The sequence below is a fragment of the Diprion similis genome, chromosome 14 (assembly GCF_021155765.1).
Source record: "Diprion similis isolate iyDipSimi1 chromosome 14, iyDipSimi1.1, whole genome shotgun sequence".
NCBI lineage: Eukaryota > Metazoa > Arthropoda > Insecta > Hymenoptera > Diprionidae > Diprion > Diprion similis.
This window is the reverse complement of record NC_060118.1, coordinates 9,223,189-9,245,321: the sequence shown is the minus strand read 5'-3', so window position 1 is coordinate 9,245,321 and position 22,133 is coordinate 9,223,189. Positions and strand designations below refer to the sequence as shown.

At 39.2% G+C, this 22,133-nt stretch overlaps 1 protein-coding gene across 1 annotated transcript; it reads right to left on the bottom strand.

The window, feature by feature from the left end:
• Positions 1-226: 226 nt before the first annotated feature.
• On the bottom strand, positions 227-22,132 carry LOC124414776. Its single transcript, XM_046895840.1, has 5 exons — positions 20,946-22,132; positions 4,602-4,841; positions 1,973-2,814; positions 1,515-1,797; positions 227-471 (listed from the first exon to the last, which is right to left on the bottom strand). The coding sequence occupies exons 1-5, from the start codon at positions 22,081-22,083 to the stop codon at positions 284-286; spliced, it is 2,691 nt and encodes an 896-aa protein (XP_046751796.1). The 5' UTR covers positions 22,084-22,132; the 3' UTR covers positions 227-283.
• Position 22,133: the final 1 nt, after the last annotated feature.

Below are 22,133 nucleotides of genomic sequence, written 5' to 3'. Positions count from 1 at the left end.
TATATACATATATATATATATATATATATAGCATTATACATATACCTGTAGGTATATTGAGATTATTTTGACGATTATTAGGTATAGTTGATTCATGAGGAATGTAGTAAGTGTTAAAACCTCATGATTAATGAATTTTGATATGATTGCTTGTTATACGTACGTATATATAGGTATATATGTATATATATATATATAATAACGTTTAGCTTGTGTATTAACTGCAATAATTATCGATATAATTGGTTTTCCGATTTCGATCGTCATTCGCTCTTTGTTAGTGCTAATTAACCGCCTGCAAGGGGCTCGTGGTAGCCGGAGCCAAGGATAACGATTCCCGTTTACGTCTCGAAATTCGACGTCCGATGTGCAGGACGACGTCTCCAGCTTTGACGGATTTGAATTCGGCAATCGCTTCGGCGTGCGTCATACCGTGGAGAGGCTTCGAGTTTATCGACAGTATCTCGTCGCCTGGAAGATTATTGTTTGCAATTATTTATCGATCATATTTTTCCACGATTAATCCAGTATAAGTGATTATTTTTCAAAATCGATTTATCGAACGACTGGATTATTTTACTTTTTCCTTGAAATCGGTTTTTGGTTTTTACTCCTATATAAATATCAATTTATATGATTTAAGCATCAATTGTTATCATCGTCTCATTTACTAATTTACTATTTCACGTAACAAGTGAAAGATGAATGAATATTTTCACAAGAAATTCAAAAAAATATTTTCAACGAAGCTTGGTACAAGTTTTCCACCATTATGACTTGTATTCTTTTCAATTACGAGAAGACATTTTAGATTTACTTGAATTTGGGCGGATTTTGAGTTGGATTTTAAAAACTTGTGTTTAAAAGGGTACATTAGGGTGGCGCAAAAAAACCGACTATTTTTTTTCTAGTCTCGTATGACAAAATGTTAGTTTTTGATGTTTTAAGAGCCCACTCCAAAAGACAGCTCAAAAAAAATTTTTTTAAGAGGTCGCTCCACATTTTTTAAAACGTCAGAAATCGTCAAAAATCGATTCTTTTTCAAATTTTTTTTCTCGTTACGGTATAATTTTATAAACAAAAAAAAAGTACGTTTCCGAAAGTTTCAGTTCAAAATTTGAAGTTTGAAAGGTCGCTCATAATTTTTTTTCAATTTTTTGGTGCATTTCTTTAGATCTTTTCGAGCGATCTTTCAATATTCATATTAAAATTTCATACATTTTTTTTCTTCAATTTAGTAAGAAAGAATCGACAACAATACACCACGACATGAATTAAAAATCAAACAAAATACTGAAAATACAATTTGTTCAATTAAATTTTTTGACGATTTTAGACATTAAAAAATTTGGAGCAACCGCTTAAAAAATTTTTTTTTTCGAACTGTACTTTGGAGTGGTCTCTTAAAACATCAAAAACTAACATTTCGTCACACGAGACTCGAAAAAAAAAAAAAATAGTCCGTTTTCTTGCGCCACCCTAGTGTCCATCCCTAAAACCCAGCGAATACTAACCTTCCTTTACGGTTCCCAGATCAGCGGCCTGCCCGTTACGGAATATCGTCTTGACGTAGATCCCCATGTTACCTCGGGGGCTGTCAGTGCCCCCAACAATGCTGAAGCCCAGGACCTTGTGGCCGGGGCCCTTCAGGAACCTGGCAGTCATGATCGTGAAGGACACCCCACCCTTCCCCGGTCTCGGTAGAGTGCAGAACCTGGACTCCTCGCCCTCGAGACTTTCGTCGATGTCCTCAAGCTCCGAGTCCGAGTTCAGACCCTCGTCAGTGTCCTGAGCACCCTGGAAATGGGTGTTGGAAAAAAAATGAAAATCAAAAACAAGAAAAAAAAGGATGAATCGAAGTCGTCACGATTAATCCTTCGATTCAATCTGTTTTTAAAAAGTTTCAACCACATCTCGTTCAATTTCTTCAATTTATATCCTATCCTTAGTAATCACCGTAGGAAAATCTCACCTGCCAGACCTTGAGAGCGTTCCCTGAGGAGTTTGGAATATTGGCAACACTGCGGCTGTTCAATCTTCGCCCATTTTTCTTCCCAGCAGGACTCCTGCGGGTACCAAGACTCGAGGGGCCCTCATCGAGGGACGTGAGAACACCGGCGGAACCGGAAACGGACGAAGGACTGGCGTGATTGGGCCCCGAGACCTGGCCCCCGATCTTGAACTCAGTGGTCCTCTTCCTGGGCGTCACCCTCGGGATATGGACGCTCTCGTAGCTCGAGTCCGAGTGGTTCCTGGGCTTCGAGACCCGCTGGAAGTTGACGTTCTCGTAGGAGTGGCTGTCCCGCGTCTCCGAATGGCTTCGCGCCAGGCCGCAGTCCCCTTCGGCGGGCCCACGCCCCCTGGGCCCCCGAAACAGGCCCCCCTCGGGGGCCTCACGCTCCCCCCGATGCTCCGAATTGCTCCTGTGCAAAGCGCCGCGCGCTGGACGGCCAAAGGCCACGTTCTTCTGGTTCTCGTCGAGTTCCGCAAAGCTTCGGGAAACCTGAGGGGGCCCTTTGAAACGGGGCGAATTGGGGGCGCTGGTCTCCGTCAGGGTCTCCAGGTTATCGTGGAAGGGGTACGGCGGCAACGACATCGGCCCGTCTTCTGGGTCCGAGTAACTTCCCGCCGGGAATCCCTGGCTCGCCGATGTGCTCAACGGGCTCGGGACGTAGAAACTTGAACCCGCGTCCTTCGCCCCCGCTGGGAACACCTCCGTCACGCTCAGTGCCTTGCGCTTTCGGATACCAGCGTTTATCTTGCTGAACTTACTGCGCAGCACCTGCTGGATGTCCGATAGACCCTTCGAGGTTCCTGCCGAGCGGGAAGATGTGTGGTCAGATTTAATTTCGAATACTTTTGAGAGATTGAGGATTGGAATTGGCCAGTTTTTTAATACTAGAATTTTCTTTTGGGTGCAGATTGTGGGATGTTCCAAGGTTTTAGCGGTCCAATTTTGAATCGTCAGATTTTAGATTCATTGACTTTTAAAATTGTCGATTTTTGAAGCATTGAATTTTGGAATGATCGAATTTCGAAATGGTCGAATTTTAAAATTCTCGATTTTTGAAACATCAAATTTTGGTATGACTGAATTTCGAGAAATTCAAATGACCAAATCTTCGGTTTTTGGATCATTAGGTTTTAGAACGGTCAAATCTTGAAATGGTTACATTTTATTGCAAACAGCTGTACTCCGAGTAGTAGTCAAGATGACATTGTATATGTGACAAAAGTTTGTACAAGAATTTCGGAAAACATTGGCTAAAAAATATTTGACAAATTTACAGAAATTTATTTAAAATCGAAAATTAATACTTGACGAAATTTCGGTTTTTCTATGATTTAAACTAATTATCCAGAGACATCAACATTCAGAAATTCGAACTATTCAAAATTTGAACTATTTAAGTTTTTAAATATCAATTTTGATAATATTCTACACCTTTGCCAATAAGAATTATTATCATTCTGAATTTCAGAACAACAATGCATAATAGTAGTTGATCATGAGATGTGCAGAAAGACATTCCAGTTTTCCAAAATAATTATAGCTGTTACAATACTATGTTTTTGGCATGTAATTAGACTCACGAGTCTCACAGTCGATGGTATGATCAAAAGTTTACATAGTACAATTGAGTAAAAAAATTTTCTACGTATGATTATTGATATTGATAATTTTTTTAAAAACTTGTAGAGTATGCAATGGCCACATTTTGGCACAACAAAGGCTCGGTCATTTTGAACAGTTAAAACGAATAACCACACATCTAATTCTACACCGCATCGGAAACTTGCGTCTGACTCACGAGCCCGATCCTCGGTATCAAGAAAAAAATATTGCGAGTATTTACCGGCACAATGTTACTATACCGTCAGTAATCTAATCACTGCACAGATAGTGCGTGCAATTAGTCACTCGGTCTAGAGCCGGGGTTCAATCTTCGAGCCAAACTTGTCCGCGCGACATCTGGTGGTGAAAAATGCAACGCCTTAACTGTCCCACATTTAATTTAAAAGTGATCGTTTCGTTGCATTTTTTGCACCCTATCGATTCTAAGTGCCGAAACTAAGGCCTCACAGCTTGCACCAAGCTGTTTGTACCTTCGTATTCGTACAATTGACCTAAAACAATCCGTTTATAGCCCAACGCTCGGCGCCATTCTAGTCACACCCGCGGGCCTGTTTACTCGCAATTGACAAAACGCAAACTGCATCGTTTGACGTCCCGTTCGTGCATGCTTTTTTTCTCACATGCGATTCACGCGAAATTTTGTATACATGGGCTTTTGGGGTCGCTGATGACGAATCTGAACTCGAAATCAGTAAATTCAAAATGGTGGATCCAATATAGCGAACAAACAAAAGCGACAAAAAAAATGTTGAAAAAATTCTGTAAAATTTTTTGGTGTGTATTGAGTTATGGTAAAAATTGACATTCGGATTTTCGTCTCAGGAATATTTCAGGGATCATGTGGAACCAGAAAACTTTGCAGTTGTTACCAAAAAAGTAGTTTAATATAAATAAAAAGCTGCAAAAAAGGAGAAGGTGGGACACTGAGCGTTCTGAGTGTGAATTAAAGGGTTAAATCGTGTACCTGGAAGCCTGAGGGAACTGGTCTGCAGGAGTTTCTTCGGCGAGGATCTTTCCTCCAAGGATTTCGCAGCAGGCGAGACTTCCCGACTCGTCGGCGTCGATCTCACCGCCTGGATCACTCCTCTGCTCGCTCCTCCACCTTGAATCAGCGACTCCTGAGGCTCCGGGATTTCCTGGACCGAGCATCTTCGCCTCAGCTTCCGCCACCGCTGGCTTATACTCTTGTTCCACAAGTTGATATCTGAAAATTTTTTTAATGTTTTGTCAGGCTCGATATTTCCCGATTTTCACGGTCGACCCACTCATATTCGTTTTCCGTTTGACATCTTCCATCGCTGTATTGTGAATTAAAAAAAAAACACTGTTTAATTGATATTTAGATACAAAATCAAATGCACCTTGAAAAAGTTGTTTTTTCTTATCACTTTACTGTCCTTTTAAAATATTCTCAGATTTTACTAATAGCGGAAAATATTCTTCTTGGTAAAAGTCGAAAATTTTTACGACAGTTTTGTAACTATAAATAGAATTAAAATTTGTTTTCCTAGTTTTGTTTGTTTTAGATTATAAATATTTCATCTTACATTAGGTACAACTATTGTAAAGTGTCATTTAGTGAAAATGAAAATAGAAAAAAATAAAAACCGGTAAACCAAACAAACTGATTACAATTTTATTACACAAATAATAACTAGATAATAGTGAAATAATTAAACTTTGACATTCTCGTGAATCCCGGTGTATTTTGTATCCGCAAAGAAAGGTGAATTTTCAAAATTGATCCAGCTCAGGCAGCTGGAGCGAAAAAGCAAGATGGTTTCAAGCGCGATGCGCATAACGATTCCCACGCGAAAATCATTAAGCCGTGAAGTTGTCTCTAAGTGTGTTAGTGCCACGTGTTGACGGTGTGCGGCCACACGGCTTCGCTCCGAGGTTTTAGCGTTGGGATATGTAAATGCATCGACACAATACCGGGAATAGATTAATTCTCCACACCAACGCGTTAAGCAGCTATTATATCCTTCGCACACCTGGAGGCGAGTGATCGGTGCGCGAACCGTTGCAAAATGCGAATGGAAAATGTCTCATCAAATGCGCAAAAAGTTCTTTAAGTCCTTTTAGTGAAAATGATTTGCAAAATTTTCAACAAATTTTCAAGAAAATTCAGACAATTCCTACAATTTTACCTTAAAAAAAAAAAGAAAGAACGATAAAAAAGTTAACAGAAACTTGATTTTCATTATTTTTCCACTAAAAAATCTACAAGATTCTACAATTTTTTTGCGAAAAAAATTCTACGCAAATGTTTACAATTTTTTAACAAATATTAACACAAAATTTTCGAATTACGGTAATAATTCGTAGTCGTAGAAGGCTTTGCACGTGCCTTTCTGCGAAATCATTGAAAATATTAGCAACAAATGCAGGACCCGATAGAACTTCTCCTACTAAATGTTTCGAGCAGAACGATAAGCTGAACGCAGAAGGAAATTGTCCGCATATTTTTATCGCCAGTAATATTATTGTTGTTGTTATTATTATTATACTATTGTAATTGTTCCTAATTACAATTCAGTATCGTTTCCATCTTCACTGCTTCCTGCGGCCATTCCACCGTGTCCTGGAAGGAATGGAATGTTTTTCACCCCGATAGTAGCCAGCCCATTATGCAGCACCCTCTAAAATCCCCCTCGTTTATACCACTGCCCCTGATTTTGGCCCCCGAGGGTTGCGCCGTTTTTTCGAGTCTTGGTCAGTTCCGCTTCTGGATTAATTCAGCGCTTGAACTTCAGTCTGCATAACGCAAACGCGAACTGTTTGATAATGAATTTGCAAATTCGTGAAACGCTCTAGATTCCCGCGGTTGTAAATTATGCGCGTAGCGATTATTCATCCGTCAGCACTTACGTTGTACCGGTTTCCGTTCCGTTCTTCATTCAGATTATCATTTACACCAGACTCGATGTTTTAAAACAGTAAACAGCGACGTGTTGAACGTATTATTCAAAGCCGATTCTTCCCGCCCTATACGATTAAACGACTTTCACCGCTTGTTTTTCGATTTCACACACTTTTATTCTCCGAGTATAAGGCAGGATCAACCGTCTACCATATTTCTTTTATAAATTCTAATATCCCTCCCACTTGAAAAGCGTCCAAAAATTACACGACGAATTTGGATAGTCTATAATCCTCCGGTTCTAACGCCATTTCAACCTCAAGCCGCAACATTTCTAGGTAAAAATACGCGAAACCGATAATTATCGCGAGCATATTTCGCGCCAATGGAATATGGTCACAGTTTCAAAAATCTCTTTAATATATCAACGTACTAAAGCCCAACACTTCGTGATGATTATAATCATCACGGTGTAATTAAAATTGTAAAAATTCAACGGCGTTTGAACCTCGGCGCGCGGTGTAAAAAACGGAAAAGAATCCGGACTCCGGAGCAAGGCGTCCGCCGATGGGGTGTACGCACTGCACGCGGTCTGGGCACGCACTGAGGCATGGATGGGATACACGGGGCCCCGTGTGTAGGTCGCGTGTCTCTGTGCGCGCGTGCTGTTTCACGGAACCCACACAGCCGCGAGGGCATGCGATATGGAGGTATTTGTGTGATACTATACTCTCGAGAGCCGGAGAGTTGGTGAAAAATAAAGCGTGGGTTGAGCAGCACAGGAGGCGATAGAAATTGCGCGGGGCGAAAAATTTAAATCGAATTTGAGTTGAAATTCCGATTTTGAAAAGTTCCGAATCTCCAATATTTTCGTCGCGAAACTTGAAGTAATAACGTCAAAGTTTCGATTCACCCGAAAGCCAACGCAAGAATTTTACGTGAAAGTTTGATTTCTTTGCTTCAAGTTTCGCCAGAAAATAGTTCGGAATATCATGAAACATGAGTCCATCAATCGACGGTAGAAACAGAGGAATTTACCGTCGTCCTGAAAAATGGTCAGGACAAACTTTCAAGTCTCGTTAACCACCTTTTTTTTTATCCTCTTACGCACCTGGAGGGGCGATTTTTCCAGCTCGGTTGTATCGACGCGTGTGTCTTGGAAACAATGTTCAGCCGCCATGAAGCACGTGGGAATTGAAAACGCGGAGCACAGCACGTTTTGCTCGTATATGTACCGAAGTACGTCGATGGTGTATGCTCAGAGACCCGCTTTTGCTTGTGTGCATGGCGGCGTTTTACGCCCAGTGACACACGTGCCCCTTGCAATGCCCGGTGCCAGCCAGTCGTGAGCTCAACTCGAGAGAATGTTTGTTTCATGGCCTATTGTGGCGGGCCCCGACCGTATGCTTCGTTTGACGTAACTCTGCTGAGGGGCCCGGCTGAAGCTGACCCAACAACCCTGACTCCCAGGTCTAATCCGAGCTATTCCGTAGGAATTACTCGCTGTGACTCGACTGTCGAGTCTCGTTACGTTTTATTCCTCACTGGAAAGCCGCTCGCGAATATTTTCAGATTCTTTTTGCGACAAGACTGTTAAACACAGTCATAATATGCTCTCCTGGATTTTTTAGAAACTCTTAAACGCAACTTCATACTATCTGTAAGAGTTTAGTCAGTGTTTGGATAAGTGTGTCATCCTACTTCAAACATCGTTATGCCTCTCAAACTATTGATCTGGTTCTAACGAAATATGGCTTAAAACGTAGCCAAACGTTGTAGCTTTTGAGAGAAAAAAAAATAATCAAAATCTGTTCAGTAGTTCTCCGGTTATGAGCGAGTTTTATTGCGCAGAGTGACTTCCTAACGACTGCGTGAACCGTCGTCTGCTAGAACTTAATGCGCACGTGCTACAATCCGTGAGCAACTCTTTTGCCGGGTGACCAATTGTTTCTAACCTCAAAAATTTTTACAGTTATGAATTGAGCACAACTGCTATCGATAAGTATGAAAATTTTTGAGGTTACTACGCCAGGAATATTAAAATCTTCTCTTGAAGGATTATTCGTATCCAATTGTCGTACAAGCTGTTGGACATTGCAGTAAATTCATACGTCGCAAGTCATTTCAACTACTGGAAATAACATTATGGCTATTGTAGGACATTTTCAGGTTATTAAAGGTGATTAAAAATAGAATATTTTCAGGACACAAGAAAAATTCAAGTACAGTTTTCAGGACTCTCGAAGGACAAGCAAGATTCAAGAACACTTCCAGGACCACTGGACCGAATTTCTATGAGACTGAAGTTAGTACAATGGTATTCCAATGATTTGAGTTTGTAAAAAATCGTTATTTCACAATCGCAGGAATATCGTAAATGCAATAAATTATAGTATTACAAAACGTATTAATATTTTGTAAACTCAACTACTTCAAGTCACAATAAACTTGCAAAGCAGTAATTTCCCCCGCAAAGTTTCGTTGCGTTAACGTTACCAACTTCAGTCTCATGAATATCCAAGCTCCAGCTTTTACCGGAAATAAAATGAAATCACTCCGAATCTGTGCATTACAACAACACGCTGCACCCGTGCTTTGGACTGCATTATAGAGCAAGCCATGCATTGTGTGTAGTCTAGAGTCTAGACTATGGAACGCGCAGTCTTACAAAACCAGACAAGGCACAGCGTGTGTGCGTCATGCAAGGATCTAGGGTGAATAGGCTGAAGTAGGCACAACGTGGGACTCGGAAAACTTGAAAACACGGCCCGAAACAGACGGACACTCGAGATAAGGGCTGCGTTCGGAGATTCGAGGGCCAAACAGCGGCCTGACTGCACTTGTTTCTCGTTTTTTAGACACTCCGAGAAGCTGCGAGAGTAGAATTTTATTCACCGCGATGTTTCTGTTTCCAACGATATTTCAAGTGTATTTGTATAGGCATCGCAATTTTTACGCTATCAATAAAACCTTCATCTATAAAATATTATTAATTCTACTCTCAGGTCTTCTGTTTGTTGTTTCTTTCCTCCCCCCTCTTGGACCCTTTTCTTTGCTGTTCATTTATTCTGACCGGAAAAGGAAATGCTAATGGCGTCTCGCTGTTACAGGCTTACTTGCGCTGCTATTGTTTCGAAAGCTTTGTTGAACCGGTGATATTGTCGTCACCTTGGCTCAATCACGAAGCATCAAAAACCGATGAATTGTAATTCTATTAAAGGTGAAATCTGCATTATATCTTGACAGAGTTTTTCACGAATGGATCGAACTCGATGATTTCAATTTTGCCTCTACCTCTAGAGGGGGGAGGACGACTGCCCGCGAATTTTGAACGAAAATTTCGCGGGGCGTGGTTCGTCGGAGATTGATGAGTACGATTACGAGTTGAGAATCTCTGGTGCAATTAGAAGCAACGATGCGTGTACAATGTACATGCAGCAAGCGTGTGCCTCATGCGCACACATATAAGTGGCCAAAGGAAGCCTGGGTTGGCTCATTGTCTGCGTACAGTTAGCCGATAGTGTCTATTATCACTCGATGGTATACGGACGACAGAAGAATCCCATTTAGACGTCACCGGAATCATTTTGGTATCGCGATAACACGCGGAGGAGGATTAGGTGTTACGCATACGATAAATCAATATTATTATTATACTGTATACAAATGCACGGTGAAGGAGCAGCAGCCTGCACGAGTGCGTTATGTCCGATATAATTCCTCGAGTAGTCGAGTCCCTCCGCTTAATTAACTCGAGGATGATTAATATATTGTCAAGCTTGTTACATTAGGCGAAGAGAAAGAAAATTAAGAACTCCGAGGAGGAAGAAATTTCGGTCGTTAGACCGAAAGTTACGTACCTATATACAGTGCGTTATAGATAAAGGATAATATTATATAGGCACAACACATACATATATATGTATCTACGAACACGGTTAGTAAAACTGTTCACAGCTGAAATCACAACTCTGCTTAGTTTGTGCACGATTTTGTACACACTTTAACGCCTTTAACGTAGATTTGTACGCTATTATGGGTATCAGCGTCAGATTAATTAAGGTGGATCGGTTTTTAAAAGAGGGATGACGATTGTGGTAATTACTATAGTTTAATGAACGAGATTTAATCAACGACTTGAAATCAGGGCTGAAGCTTAATAAAAGTAAAATTGCACGGTTTTCGCAGTATTCAAAAGTTGAGAATTTTCTACTGAATTCGATTTTCAAAATCCATCTCCGACACTCTGCAAGAAAGAAAATATTCCTATGACATTGGTGCTAGTTTATGACGGATTAAAAAAAACTATGCTTTTCAATGTTTAAATAAATTTTTCACCGAAATCGATCCAGCTCTGACGAAAATCGAACATTTGATTGTGAATTTACAACACATTTACTATTTACAGCGACATAAATTACTATTACGTGTATTTGTCTTAAGATTTACAGTGAAAATTTTTGATTTGAAAAAAATGTATAGAAAAAAACGCAGAAAAAGTGATTTTCGAATTTACCAAAAATTGTGTAGCAAAATTGAATGAAAAGTAAATGTATGGTGCATTCACCGTTCCACATCCGAATAAAACTTCCAATACATCGTACAAAGTTTGGAGAATCAGAGAAATTTGGAAGATCGGAGTGATACTGGAAAAAAATATGGCTGGCCGACAAAATCACCGCAATACTTAAATCCACGCGCATTGTCAGAACGCACTTCGCATAGTTTGAGTTGGCATGCACTTCTCGACCAGTGGAGAGGGAAATACGCGTGCATAACAAGTGTCAGCTCAGTCAGAGGTCGGTGACACTCGTAAGACTTTACAGCCCCGCACGACATCTTAACCGACCGCGTCTTAGGATGATCCGCTCGTTTCTGGATCTCGCATTATCGCCAGAGTGAGCTGGGCCACCACTTCCGGTGCAACGAAAGGTTCGACGCGAAATTCGAACCGTTTTCAACCAGATTTGGACACATTTTTCGATTTTTTTTTTACAAATTTTCACCCAAGACCGTCTTTAAGGGGGTGCTCTGGTCGATCTTAACGTCGTCGAACATATATTCAGATATCAAAGTTATCCACTTATTTTAAACGCAAAAAGGGCTTAACAGCTCCATTCTACATAAAAAAAAAATTCTGAACAAGAAGACTGTAATAAATTTCCTTTTTGCGTTTGAAAGACGCAGATTTTGGTTTCTGGAGATAAGTTACGTGAACGTCAAAATCGATCAGAGCAGCCCCTTAAGACGACCAGTAATTCACGAGGACTTTCAAAAAATTAAAAATCTCACAAGTCAGAAATGAACTTGTATTTCGTAATAAAAATTTTCATCGAAATTCCATTTGCCTTTGTAAACAAAAGGATAATCAAATAGATTATTATTAAAAAATATTCCACAATTGTTTCAACGTGAAGTAAGCCCTGATTAAAAAACAAGTACCTAGATTTTGGAAAGCGTTCATTTCTCAAAAGATGCTTTATAATATAAACTCGCACTTTATATCCCCGATCGCATCACTCGACGCGAACAAAGCTCCTGCATAATTCGTCGCAACATGATCGTGTGGATCATCATAGATCACTTCATAGCTGGATTACGATTCTATAGACCCGGTAGCCCGCATGATGCACCTGGACGTAGTTTTTCCATCATGTCATGTTTCCGGATTAAACGTGTACGATTTACCGAAGAGATTGATCGACAATCTGCAAGAGTGACGAATGAAAAAGGAAAATCGGAGGCAAGAAAATTCCTTCAGCTAAAGATTGAAAAAAAAAAAAAAAAAAAAGTTATAGGTTATTCTGGTTGATTGGTGAACGTGAAATTATCGCGCTGTCGTCTGATTAAAATTGAATTATATGCACTGACCAGTTGCCATTACCGTTGTAATTTAGAAGTCGAAACTACTTGCGCTTGCCCGATATAGTTCTATGCGCCATGGGTTAATTTAATATGACGTCACCGCGGTTCCGACGAGCCCCATAAACACTTTTATAACTACAAGAGGGCCCTTTCAGTCTTGAGATGTGTACGATGTACAAAATGCTTGTATGTATGCTTGTATATGGGGTATTCCACGCCAACTCGACCGGTGTTAGGCTCCGACCATCTCAAAATCATTTCATGTTTTTTTTTATAATATTCTGTTCGGTAAAAAAGGCGAGCTGAATTTTTTTCAAATTTTAAAAAAATTTAAAAATCCAAATTAAATGACAAAAAAAAAAAAAAAATAGAAAAAAAATTCGGCTCACGTTTTCCTTAACGGGGGGTGTTTCGTGTAATTTACTGGATTTTTGAGAATTTTTTCAGATTTTAAATAATGGCCATTCGCAATCGACTTGAAATATTTATAATAAATAAACGGTCTGATGAAAAAATTTGAAAAAAATTCAGGTCACGTTTTTTACCGAGTGGAATGTTAGAAAAAAACATGAAATGATTTTGAGAAGGTCGGGGTTTAACACTGGTCGAGTTGGCGTGGAATACCTCATATATATGGTTTAGCTAGAGTTGAACCTTGCGTATAACGAATAACGATGTAATTTCTACTTGGAAATGACAATTGGAAGGCAAATAAACCCAATTGCACCGTTGCCGCCGTCTTCTGAACCGCCCGTATAATATCGCAGTTTAAATATGTATGTAATACACGTCTTCACGGCGTAGAATAGAGCAGATAAAATCCATGGTGTGCTTTTAAGAAAAGAAGAAAGAGGTTTTCCCACAAAAGTTATCAAAAAAGTTATAATAATATACGATGTAATGGTTGAAAAGTGAATGAATTTCGAGAATTTATACATCGATAATCGATCGATCGGTTCGATTAAAGTTGGTTTCAAATTGAAAAGCTTGGATGTAGTAGTGCTGTGCGATTAATCAGTCGATCTCCAGCTTCGATTAATCGAGTTTTTCGATTCATCGTTTTTTTCTATTCATCGATTAATCGAAGTTGTCTTGTAATAATTCCGCAGGCATATGAATCAAAATGATTGAATTATCGATTAATCGGAAAACGATTAGTCGAAATCGTTAATTAATCGATACACTGAAAAAACGATTATTCGGGTAATTGATAAATCGATCAATCGTTTTCTCGATAAATCGATCGATCGCTCTCTCGATTAATCGAACCGCTCTAGTATACAGATCGGATTGCATTTGAATATATTTGTTTTATTGCTATAGGAAAGAGACCAGAAATTAACCTTTTAAAAGAAGAACAAAATAATTTTGTTTTTCAAACGCGCATCAAACAATCGACAGAGCGTCTCAAATAGAATATCTCAGTCAAATACGAGCTCTTAATAATAATATTCAGAGATGCCTACTTCATTTATCCCATTTTCTATTTAAATAACAAGTGAAATAAAAATTGGGAAACTTATTGAATTTTTTTTTCTTCTTCTCGTAAATAGCTTGACTTAGAAACTATTTAATTACGGATTCTTATAAGAAATTTCATTCTCGATTAAACGAAGTACTGAGATAGAATTTTCCTAACTTTGACCGATTTAGCCTAACCTATAAACATTGAGTCAATCTTGAATATCCCTCAATCGGTTAAAATTACGAAAATCCTATCTCAGTACTTTTTTATCGAGTGTAAAATTTCCTACAAGAATCTATATTTTGACAGTTTATAAAGAAAAAGAATTCAAAGAATTCAAAAAAGAATTCCAAATTTGTTTTACGTATCGTTTAAATAAAAAATTGAATAACCAATACAGGCATTTCAAAATATCAATATTAACAGCTCAAATTTGGCTTAGATATCCCAATAAGAGATGCTTTGACTGAAACGTTAATGCACGTAAACAGAGGAGAAAAAAAAAAAAAAAAATCTTTTATTTTTAATCTTTGATTCTTATTTTTCATTCGTACCCCTCGTATACAAAATAAAAAAGGGAAAAAAATCTCTGTAAATCAAAAAAGTCACGGCAACATTGCACACGTTAAAATTTCATAATACGCAAAGTAAGGCTTGAAGATTAAGGCGAGAAGCGTGCGTGCGTGTTACATTACAGCATATATATCTCAAGCCATACAGTTGAGGGATGCTGTTGGTTTTCGTGATAAGCCGAACCCCGGATCGCTGCTGTGTTTTGATTCGAGCTTTTTTACCCGCCAGTCCGTCTTCATTTCTCTTTCTCTATTTTCTCTTATCTCGAAGGCCTGCGAGGCGATAACGAGAGAGCTCGTCGCCTCAGCAGTACTGTTCTAAAGTTCACTCTCAGATGCGGGATTACATCCTATATATATATATATATATATATATATATCTAGGTATATATCACATGCCGCACATTGGACAGAGGCCTTCTCTGTTTCGCTGCTGCGATAGGCACGCATCGAGATGACACTTCCTCTCGTTTTATTTCAATTTTCATTCACGATCCCGTCCCCCCCCCCCCCCTTTTTTTATTTATTTATTCAGTTATTTATTTTTTATTTTGTTTTTTTTGTTTCTTCCACCGCGCAAAACTTGTACTCCGTCTTATTACTACTTTCGCCGCAACTGTTGTATCGCGTAAAATAAACCGAGCGAATCTCCCCTAGTCGTGATGATGGGTGACGTAAGAAAAAAAAAAAAAAGAAAAAAAACAACAACCAACAAAAAATAAATAAATAAATAAAATGAAAAGAAAAATTTCTTTACGCCGACGTTTTTCTTCACCGAGACAATTAGGTATGTTATAGGTATGTACATACGTATAGTTACTAATTGAAGATCACGATGGCCAATCGTACGCTCAGCTATGCCTGCATCTGCATACACGCGTCATACTTCGCATCATTAAATTGTATATATATACAGTATGATATAAGCAGCTTTTCGGATTAAGGATTCAACAGGCGTACAGTCCGGTTGAAAAATTCATAGATCGAAAGTAACGAATCAGGGATCAGTGTTTAAATTAAAATTAAAGTTATAAACGGTATACCGATTTCAATTTTTTTATTTTTCAAATAAAATAATATAAACAAAAATATGTTCAAACACTTCTGTACAATTCACAGAAATCCATCTCGCGTTGTGTTGAAGAATTTTTTACAAATTAGTCGTGTAGTAGTTTTTTTTTTTTTTCTTTTCTTTTTTTTTTTTTCTTCTTAACGAGGAGCTGATAATTCATTTTCGAACGAAACGAACTGTAATTCGTTAAAATTGCAGTGAAAACAATGAATAATACAATCACGAAATTACTATAGAATTCTTATTGATTGTTTGTTTTTTTTTTTCGATCAAAATTCGAGGGTTTAATATATTTTTCTACACGCAAAAGAGATTAATATTTTCTTCCAGTTGAACCCAACAACTAGACTGAGTTGAATTTTAGTCAAAGTTTCGAAAGAACTTTGTCATTTGATTTTATTTTCTACAACCGTATGTCGTACGTATTAATTGTTGGAAAAAAAATAAACAACAAAAAACTATCAATATCTGGTATAAAAAAAAAAAAAATTGATATACAATCCATAATATGCATCTTAAAAACAATGCAGAATCGCCGTTAACAGGAAGTATAAAGAGAGGACGAAAAGACAAGTCGTACTTCCTTCGAATTAACCGAATACTGTAACGAACCATTGTATAAAATTGAATAATTGGATATAATTAAGAAAATGGAGCGCGTAATATGAAAAGCAGCGTATATATACATTAGAATATATACATATATATATATATATATATATATATATATATATATATATATATATATATATATATATATATATATATATATATATATATAATTCAACATGCACGAGTAGTGTGAAAAAATAAAAATTGTCGTACCCTTGGAGTCGCAGACATCGCACAAGACCATTTCCGGAAGTTGAATACGGAAGTAATCACTTCGTAAGCTCTGCATCGGTAAAACAATAAACCTCAGCAATGAAAACCGTCTGCATTTTTTTCAACCGTAGATTCAAACTATCAAATATACTCTACAACCTCGATCCTGCTAAACCGGAAGTTAATTATAATTTCAGTATAACTAAGATTTACGGAAGTGCGAAACAAACGTGTCGCCGGAATTGTCAGCGGCGTGTTAACGGTTTGACAGCTAAGTTTGTACTGTCGAGTAGCATCAGACGTCCTTTATGCGTGTCTACGTGCCGACGGCTGCGATGGCGTGGGGGAGGGGGGGTGAGGGGCGAGGAGGCAGGAGGGGAGGGGGGGATTTCTCATTGTGGATGTGAATGTGCGCCGACGGAGAGAAAGTGCGGATGCAGGGGATGAGGCGAGCCGAGATCAATATTAGGGCGTAGACTGAAGGGATGCTGCCGCAGGGGTGGCGGAGCGAGGATCCGGGGGGGAAGTTGAGAGATCGAGGAGTCCCGCCACAAAGGGAACCGGAAGCGCTTGCGCTGCCCGACGAAATTCCACGCAATTCATCCGAGCCGGTGATGAGATGAAAATTTAAAAAATCTCTTCCCCCCCCCCCCCCCCCCCCCCCCCCCCACACACACACACACACACACCCCCGTATGATTACTCTCTTTGCGAATCGCTCACCCTCCGCTAGGGATCTGGATCAGGAAACTGGATTATCCTTTTGGGATATCGAATCAAACTCCCGAAGGAGGAAATGAGAACCTGACAAATAGAATATATGTATTGGGAATTCTATTCGGACTCGACCACGATTTTTGATTTTCTTTATAAATTTTATCTGCGATTGTTCCAACTCTGAAATAGTATGCACTGAATTTTTTCAGATTTTGTTATTCAATTGCTAAATTATTTATAAACGTTTCAAGACATTTAGAAAATGACGTTTTTAAGATTTCGTAAAAACAAATTTTTGGAAAGTCTATTTTCTGTTTCGAACACTTCGACACCCATGATGGACCGAATTTTTCCATTTTTTGAGCACTTGACATGGTCTGAAAATTCTCGGATGGTTATCAAAGGTTCTATTTTTTACATGAAACATTTCCAGATCGATTTTATTACGGAGCGATTTTTGTCCATTTTTTTGGAGCGATCCACTTTTTTTTTTTTATCAATTTCATAACGAAAATGGTCTATAAATGTTCTGCGTGATAAATCGAAATTTTAAGAAATTTTTAGACATCGTTTTAGTTGATCAAAAAAATTGAAAGTGCTAAAAAAAAAAAAAGAAACTATATAAAACCGGTCCATCTTGGGTCCGGTCTTGAAATGTTTGGAAAATGAAATACAGTTTTTGAAATTTTGTTGAGAATTTTAAAAATGATTATCAATTGAAATTATTTACTTTTTTTTTTACTCATTATCGATATATTCCACTCTCTCTCTCTCTCTCTGTCTCCTTCTGTTTCTACTCTTGTGGTTTATCCTGTTACAGGATTACTGGAACTAATAGCCTGAATCGAAAGTTAGGAAAAAGAAAAAATACTGTTTGAAAAATTCCTGAACGTGATTGAAAAACATCCTCCAAGATATAATAGAAACGAATCTAAGGAAACTTGAATCAGACGTCAAGCTAACATATCTAGGATTTTAGAAAAGATTTTCCAGCAAGAATTCGGTTGAAATTATCGCGAACTTTTTAGGTAAGGATTGCTGTGTGAATTGTCACAGGACTCGAGTACCTCTGATCGGAGAGTTTAAGTTCCTCGAGACTCGGTGCTTCTTATCAGTATTTTGTCTACCGGCATCTGAGAGATGGCAGGCTCTTCTCATCTGCGATAAGTCACGTTCACTCGTCTCAAAGTATATAACTTCGATGTCGAGTGCAAAACGTATCAGAGGGAATAAAATTCTACGGGTAGTAAAATTTTAACCCAATTATTTGTATAACAGCAGGAAATAAAGGATGGAAATCGTTCATTTGTCAATTTTTCAACGGAAGTAACAATTGCAAGCGTTACTACAAGTAGGACAACACAATATATGATACATGGTATAACGTATTGAGTAAAGAGGAAAAGAAGCGAAAATTATAATCAGATAATTAAGTAAAACGCGTGGAATTCTTTCTTGGTAGAATAAAAAATTACGCAATTGTACTAAGTATTTACGAGTGTAATTCCAGATCGCAATTGACCGCGCAATATTTTCCATTCAATAATTTTCCACGATCTTGTGAATCGTACAAAGTATAAATAGCATCTGCGGTAACATACGTACGTGAGTAACGTAGAACCGGCGTTAATTATGACTAACGACTAGCTGTTAGCGAGAATTTTCGCGATAAGCATCGTCGAAACCGCAAAACTCTAATGCATCGAGTGTCTGCTATGCCCTGCAATTGGAAAATGTCTTCAAGCGCCAGTTATCGGCGCCATTTTATCACCGCATAACCTAACTTTTCAATTTTAATAAAGGCAAATCGTAATTCTCGAGCTTTCAAATCACTCATGTCACATAAATAAACTAATCACAATCAATAATAAACCTATTCTATTATCCAAACGCGCAGCTCTCAGCTTTGTTGCATTAGTTTGATTTTTTCCCACCAGATGTCACATTGCAAAGAGACAATCCCAATCCCAAATCCAAAATTGTCTTGAATTTTTGAAAAACCAGGCTAACCGCAAGAAAAATAAAAAAATTTAAAACAAAAAATGAAAAAAGAAAAACAAAAACAATATTGGGCACGCTTTTAACGCTGAGGAAATCCATATGCGATGACATATGTTCGGGCCCGACACCCTGACCTGGCCCACCGCGTGGCGTATGTGACACGCAGGGCTCAGGAAGGTGACTAGGACTAGGGGTTGACGACTAAAAATAGGGGACCAGGGCCCGGCTGCTGGAACCCCGAAATGGAAATTAGCGCTGGGTGCTGAGTATTTTCGGCGTTTCGTAAGGGAATAAATAATTCGCTGGACGTCAGAAAATTTTAGTTTTAATCAGCGTTGGGTCATTAAACGATAAATCGATTAATCGTTTTTGCCTAGTCTCATTTTTTTTTCTTTGTTATATTTCTAATATATTTTTGCACGGTTTATGTGCGCATAAACACTTTTTAGACTCTTGGGTACCTAAGTCGTTAGAACTTTATCGGAAATTGTAATAATTTATTATTACATTTCCGATTTTCCAAATTTTTTTCAATAGAAAAATGCACTCAAAAGGTTAATCGATTAATCGACGATTTCATGTATTTAAATTTTTATATATCAAAAGAAACTGCAGCAGTTTCGATTAATCAACGATTTCGTTTCAATCGCTTTCCCAATTAATCGACGGTTTTGATAAATCGTTTTATCGATGATGGTAGAAAAATAGCCGAAGAAAGAATCCAATTTCACAATTAAAAATTCTTGCATAACTATCAATTAGCCACTATAACCTATCGAGTAAAAAATTACTACTATTTAGATTTCACTCTAAATTATGAGAAAAATGTCAAGCAAGAATTGGAAAATCCAAGCTGGTCAAAGTCAAGGAAGTTGTTTGTTTTTTTTTCTCTCTACAACGTAATCCGTACAACCGTTTTGAAATCGGTAATTTCCTCGCGTCGCAATCAATTCAGCAGAGAGTATCAACGCTAGCTAAGCAATCCAACGACTTGTATACTGGCACGTTTCCCATTTTATAAAATATGCTGAAAACATTGAAAACTAAGCATTAAATTGAACTTCAATGAGAAATAAAAAAATTCAATAAAAAAAAACAGAAGGTTCCATTCGAACAACAAGAAATTGGGCCTGAATAGGCCCGGCAGAAACTCCGGACCCAAAAACCTGGATGCTCATTATATGCCCTCCTTTGATGTCCACCAAATTTTGAACGAGAATTTTTCCAATTCAATGCAAAGTCCTCGATATATTTGAGCATATTTTTAAAAACGATACACTCGGTTTAAGGGGTCTACTCAACTGACGAGCGAAACAAAAGGGTTTTTTCAAGAATTTTTTTAATAAGTTTTAAGTGTAAATGTTGATATAGGCTTTGTTGGGCTTAATGAATACACTTTCGAATCATATGGAAAAAAAATTTTGATCGATTTTAATAATTTTTTATACAGGAGTTTTGGATTTAGCATCTTAATGGCCTTGGAATGAATGATGCGATTTTTGATATTTGCAAAATGAACAAAATGGCGGCCATTTTTCGAAAAAGCTGGGAAGACCGCTATTTTTGCCTTTCTTGCAAAAAAGAATGTAATTGAAATCAAAGTTTGAACAAACGTATGATTCGTTCCAAGGCCATTAATATGCTGAATCTAAAACCGTTCAATTATTTGGTTTCAGGTTAATCATCTCATCTTCTACACCACAGATCTACTTTTTTTTCTGACTAAATTTCAACTACGATTTTCCTGTATAAAAAGTGATTAAAATCAATAAAAAAAAAATTTTTTTTTATGTAATTCAAGAGTGTATTTATCAAGCCTAACAAAACCTGTATCAAAATTGACGGATAAAATTGATTAAAAAAATTCTTAAAAAAACTCTTTTCTATTTACTCGTCAAATCCCCATAAAATTGATGAACAAAAAGTACCTTTGTGCTGTTCTTCGTTGTCAGAATGAAGCTCGACGTCGTGAAGCCTCATGGACTGTACCATGCCGCGCCAAACGCTCCTTGGTCTGCTCCTCCTGGCGTTGATGTCCTGCTGAAGATCGGCGATCTGCCGGTCCGACTCCTTGACGAGTCCTTCGAGGATGTCGGGTCGCTGAAGAGCCTGACCCGGGTGGGTCCTCGTATTCGGTGCAGGATCTCCACCCCTGGAATCGTCGAGTTGATTTCGCGGCGGAATTTTCTGTCCACGAGTCAGGTCCACCAGGATGGCAGGATCGCCTCTGTCCTGTGGCGTCTCCTTCCGCCTCCTGAGCGGAACCAATGGGGCCTCCGATTTTCTGAGCGGCGATTCAAGGACCCCTAATTGCGACCTGGTGGCGTGTTTCGGTGGTTTCAAGTCGCAGACTTTCTCCCTCGACTCTTTCCGCGCGTCCGAAAGTTCCTGGCCCAAAATCCTCGGCCGCGTGACTTCCGGTCTTGGTTTAAGGCGTCTGGCAGCCTCGCGATTGCCTTGTTCGATCTTCTTAACCGGCGGACTTCCGGCGCTAATTGATCCCTCGAACATACGCTGGATCCTGGAGATATCTGACTGAATCTTGAGCGCCTCGCGACTCGGATTTCCGGCCACGTTCCGCAGCTCTGTCGCCGCCATTCTCGAGAGCAATTTAACGTCCGTCGCGTCCGCCGATCTGCCGATCTTTCCGCTCCGTTCGGACGGCGGCGTGTTTCGCAGCCTCTCCAGGTCTCGCAGGTTTGCCAACATCGTGCTCTGCGGCCGGAAGTTTCGCGCGTTTTTCACCGCCTCCATTTCCGATGAAACTGACGCAGAAAATGGCCGACCTCCGTTCCGGCCGATCAGCTCGATCGGCGTCAGCGAACCGTCGACGAAAACCGTCTCCCGAATCTGGTTTATGTTTCGCAGCCTCGGGACGCCGATCTTCATCCCCCCTCCGCGAGCGCAGCCCTTTTCCTCCCCACTCCGTGAGTCCGTTCGGCTACTCCCGACGGCCGATGGGCCCAATTTCGGGGCCCTCGGACCGCTCGCGCGCAGCGGCGCCATGCGGAGCAGCTTAGGAGCATCGCGAGGATCGTCGGTCTGCAGACTTCCTCTGTACACCATTTTGAGTCTGGTTTTTACCCCTCGGAGTGACGCTTCTTTCTTCTTCCGCT

Coding starts and splice junctions, on each gene's coding strand:
- LOC124414776 (XM_046895840.1), bottom strand. CDS start 22,083: ATGGTGTACAGAGGAAGTCTGCAGACCGACGATCCTCGCGATGCTCCT. Junction 4,842..20,945: donor CAACGAAGAACAGCACAAAG/GTACTTTTTGTT, acceptor AAAAATTTTCAG/ATATCAACTTGTGGAACAAG. Junction 2,815..4,601: donor CAGTTCCCTCAGGCTTCCAG/GTACACGATTTA, acceptor CCCGCTCGGCAG/GAACCTCGAAGGGTCTATCG.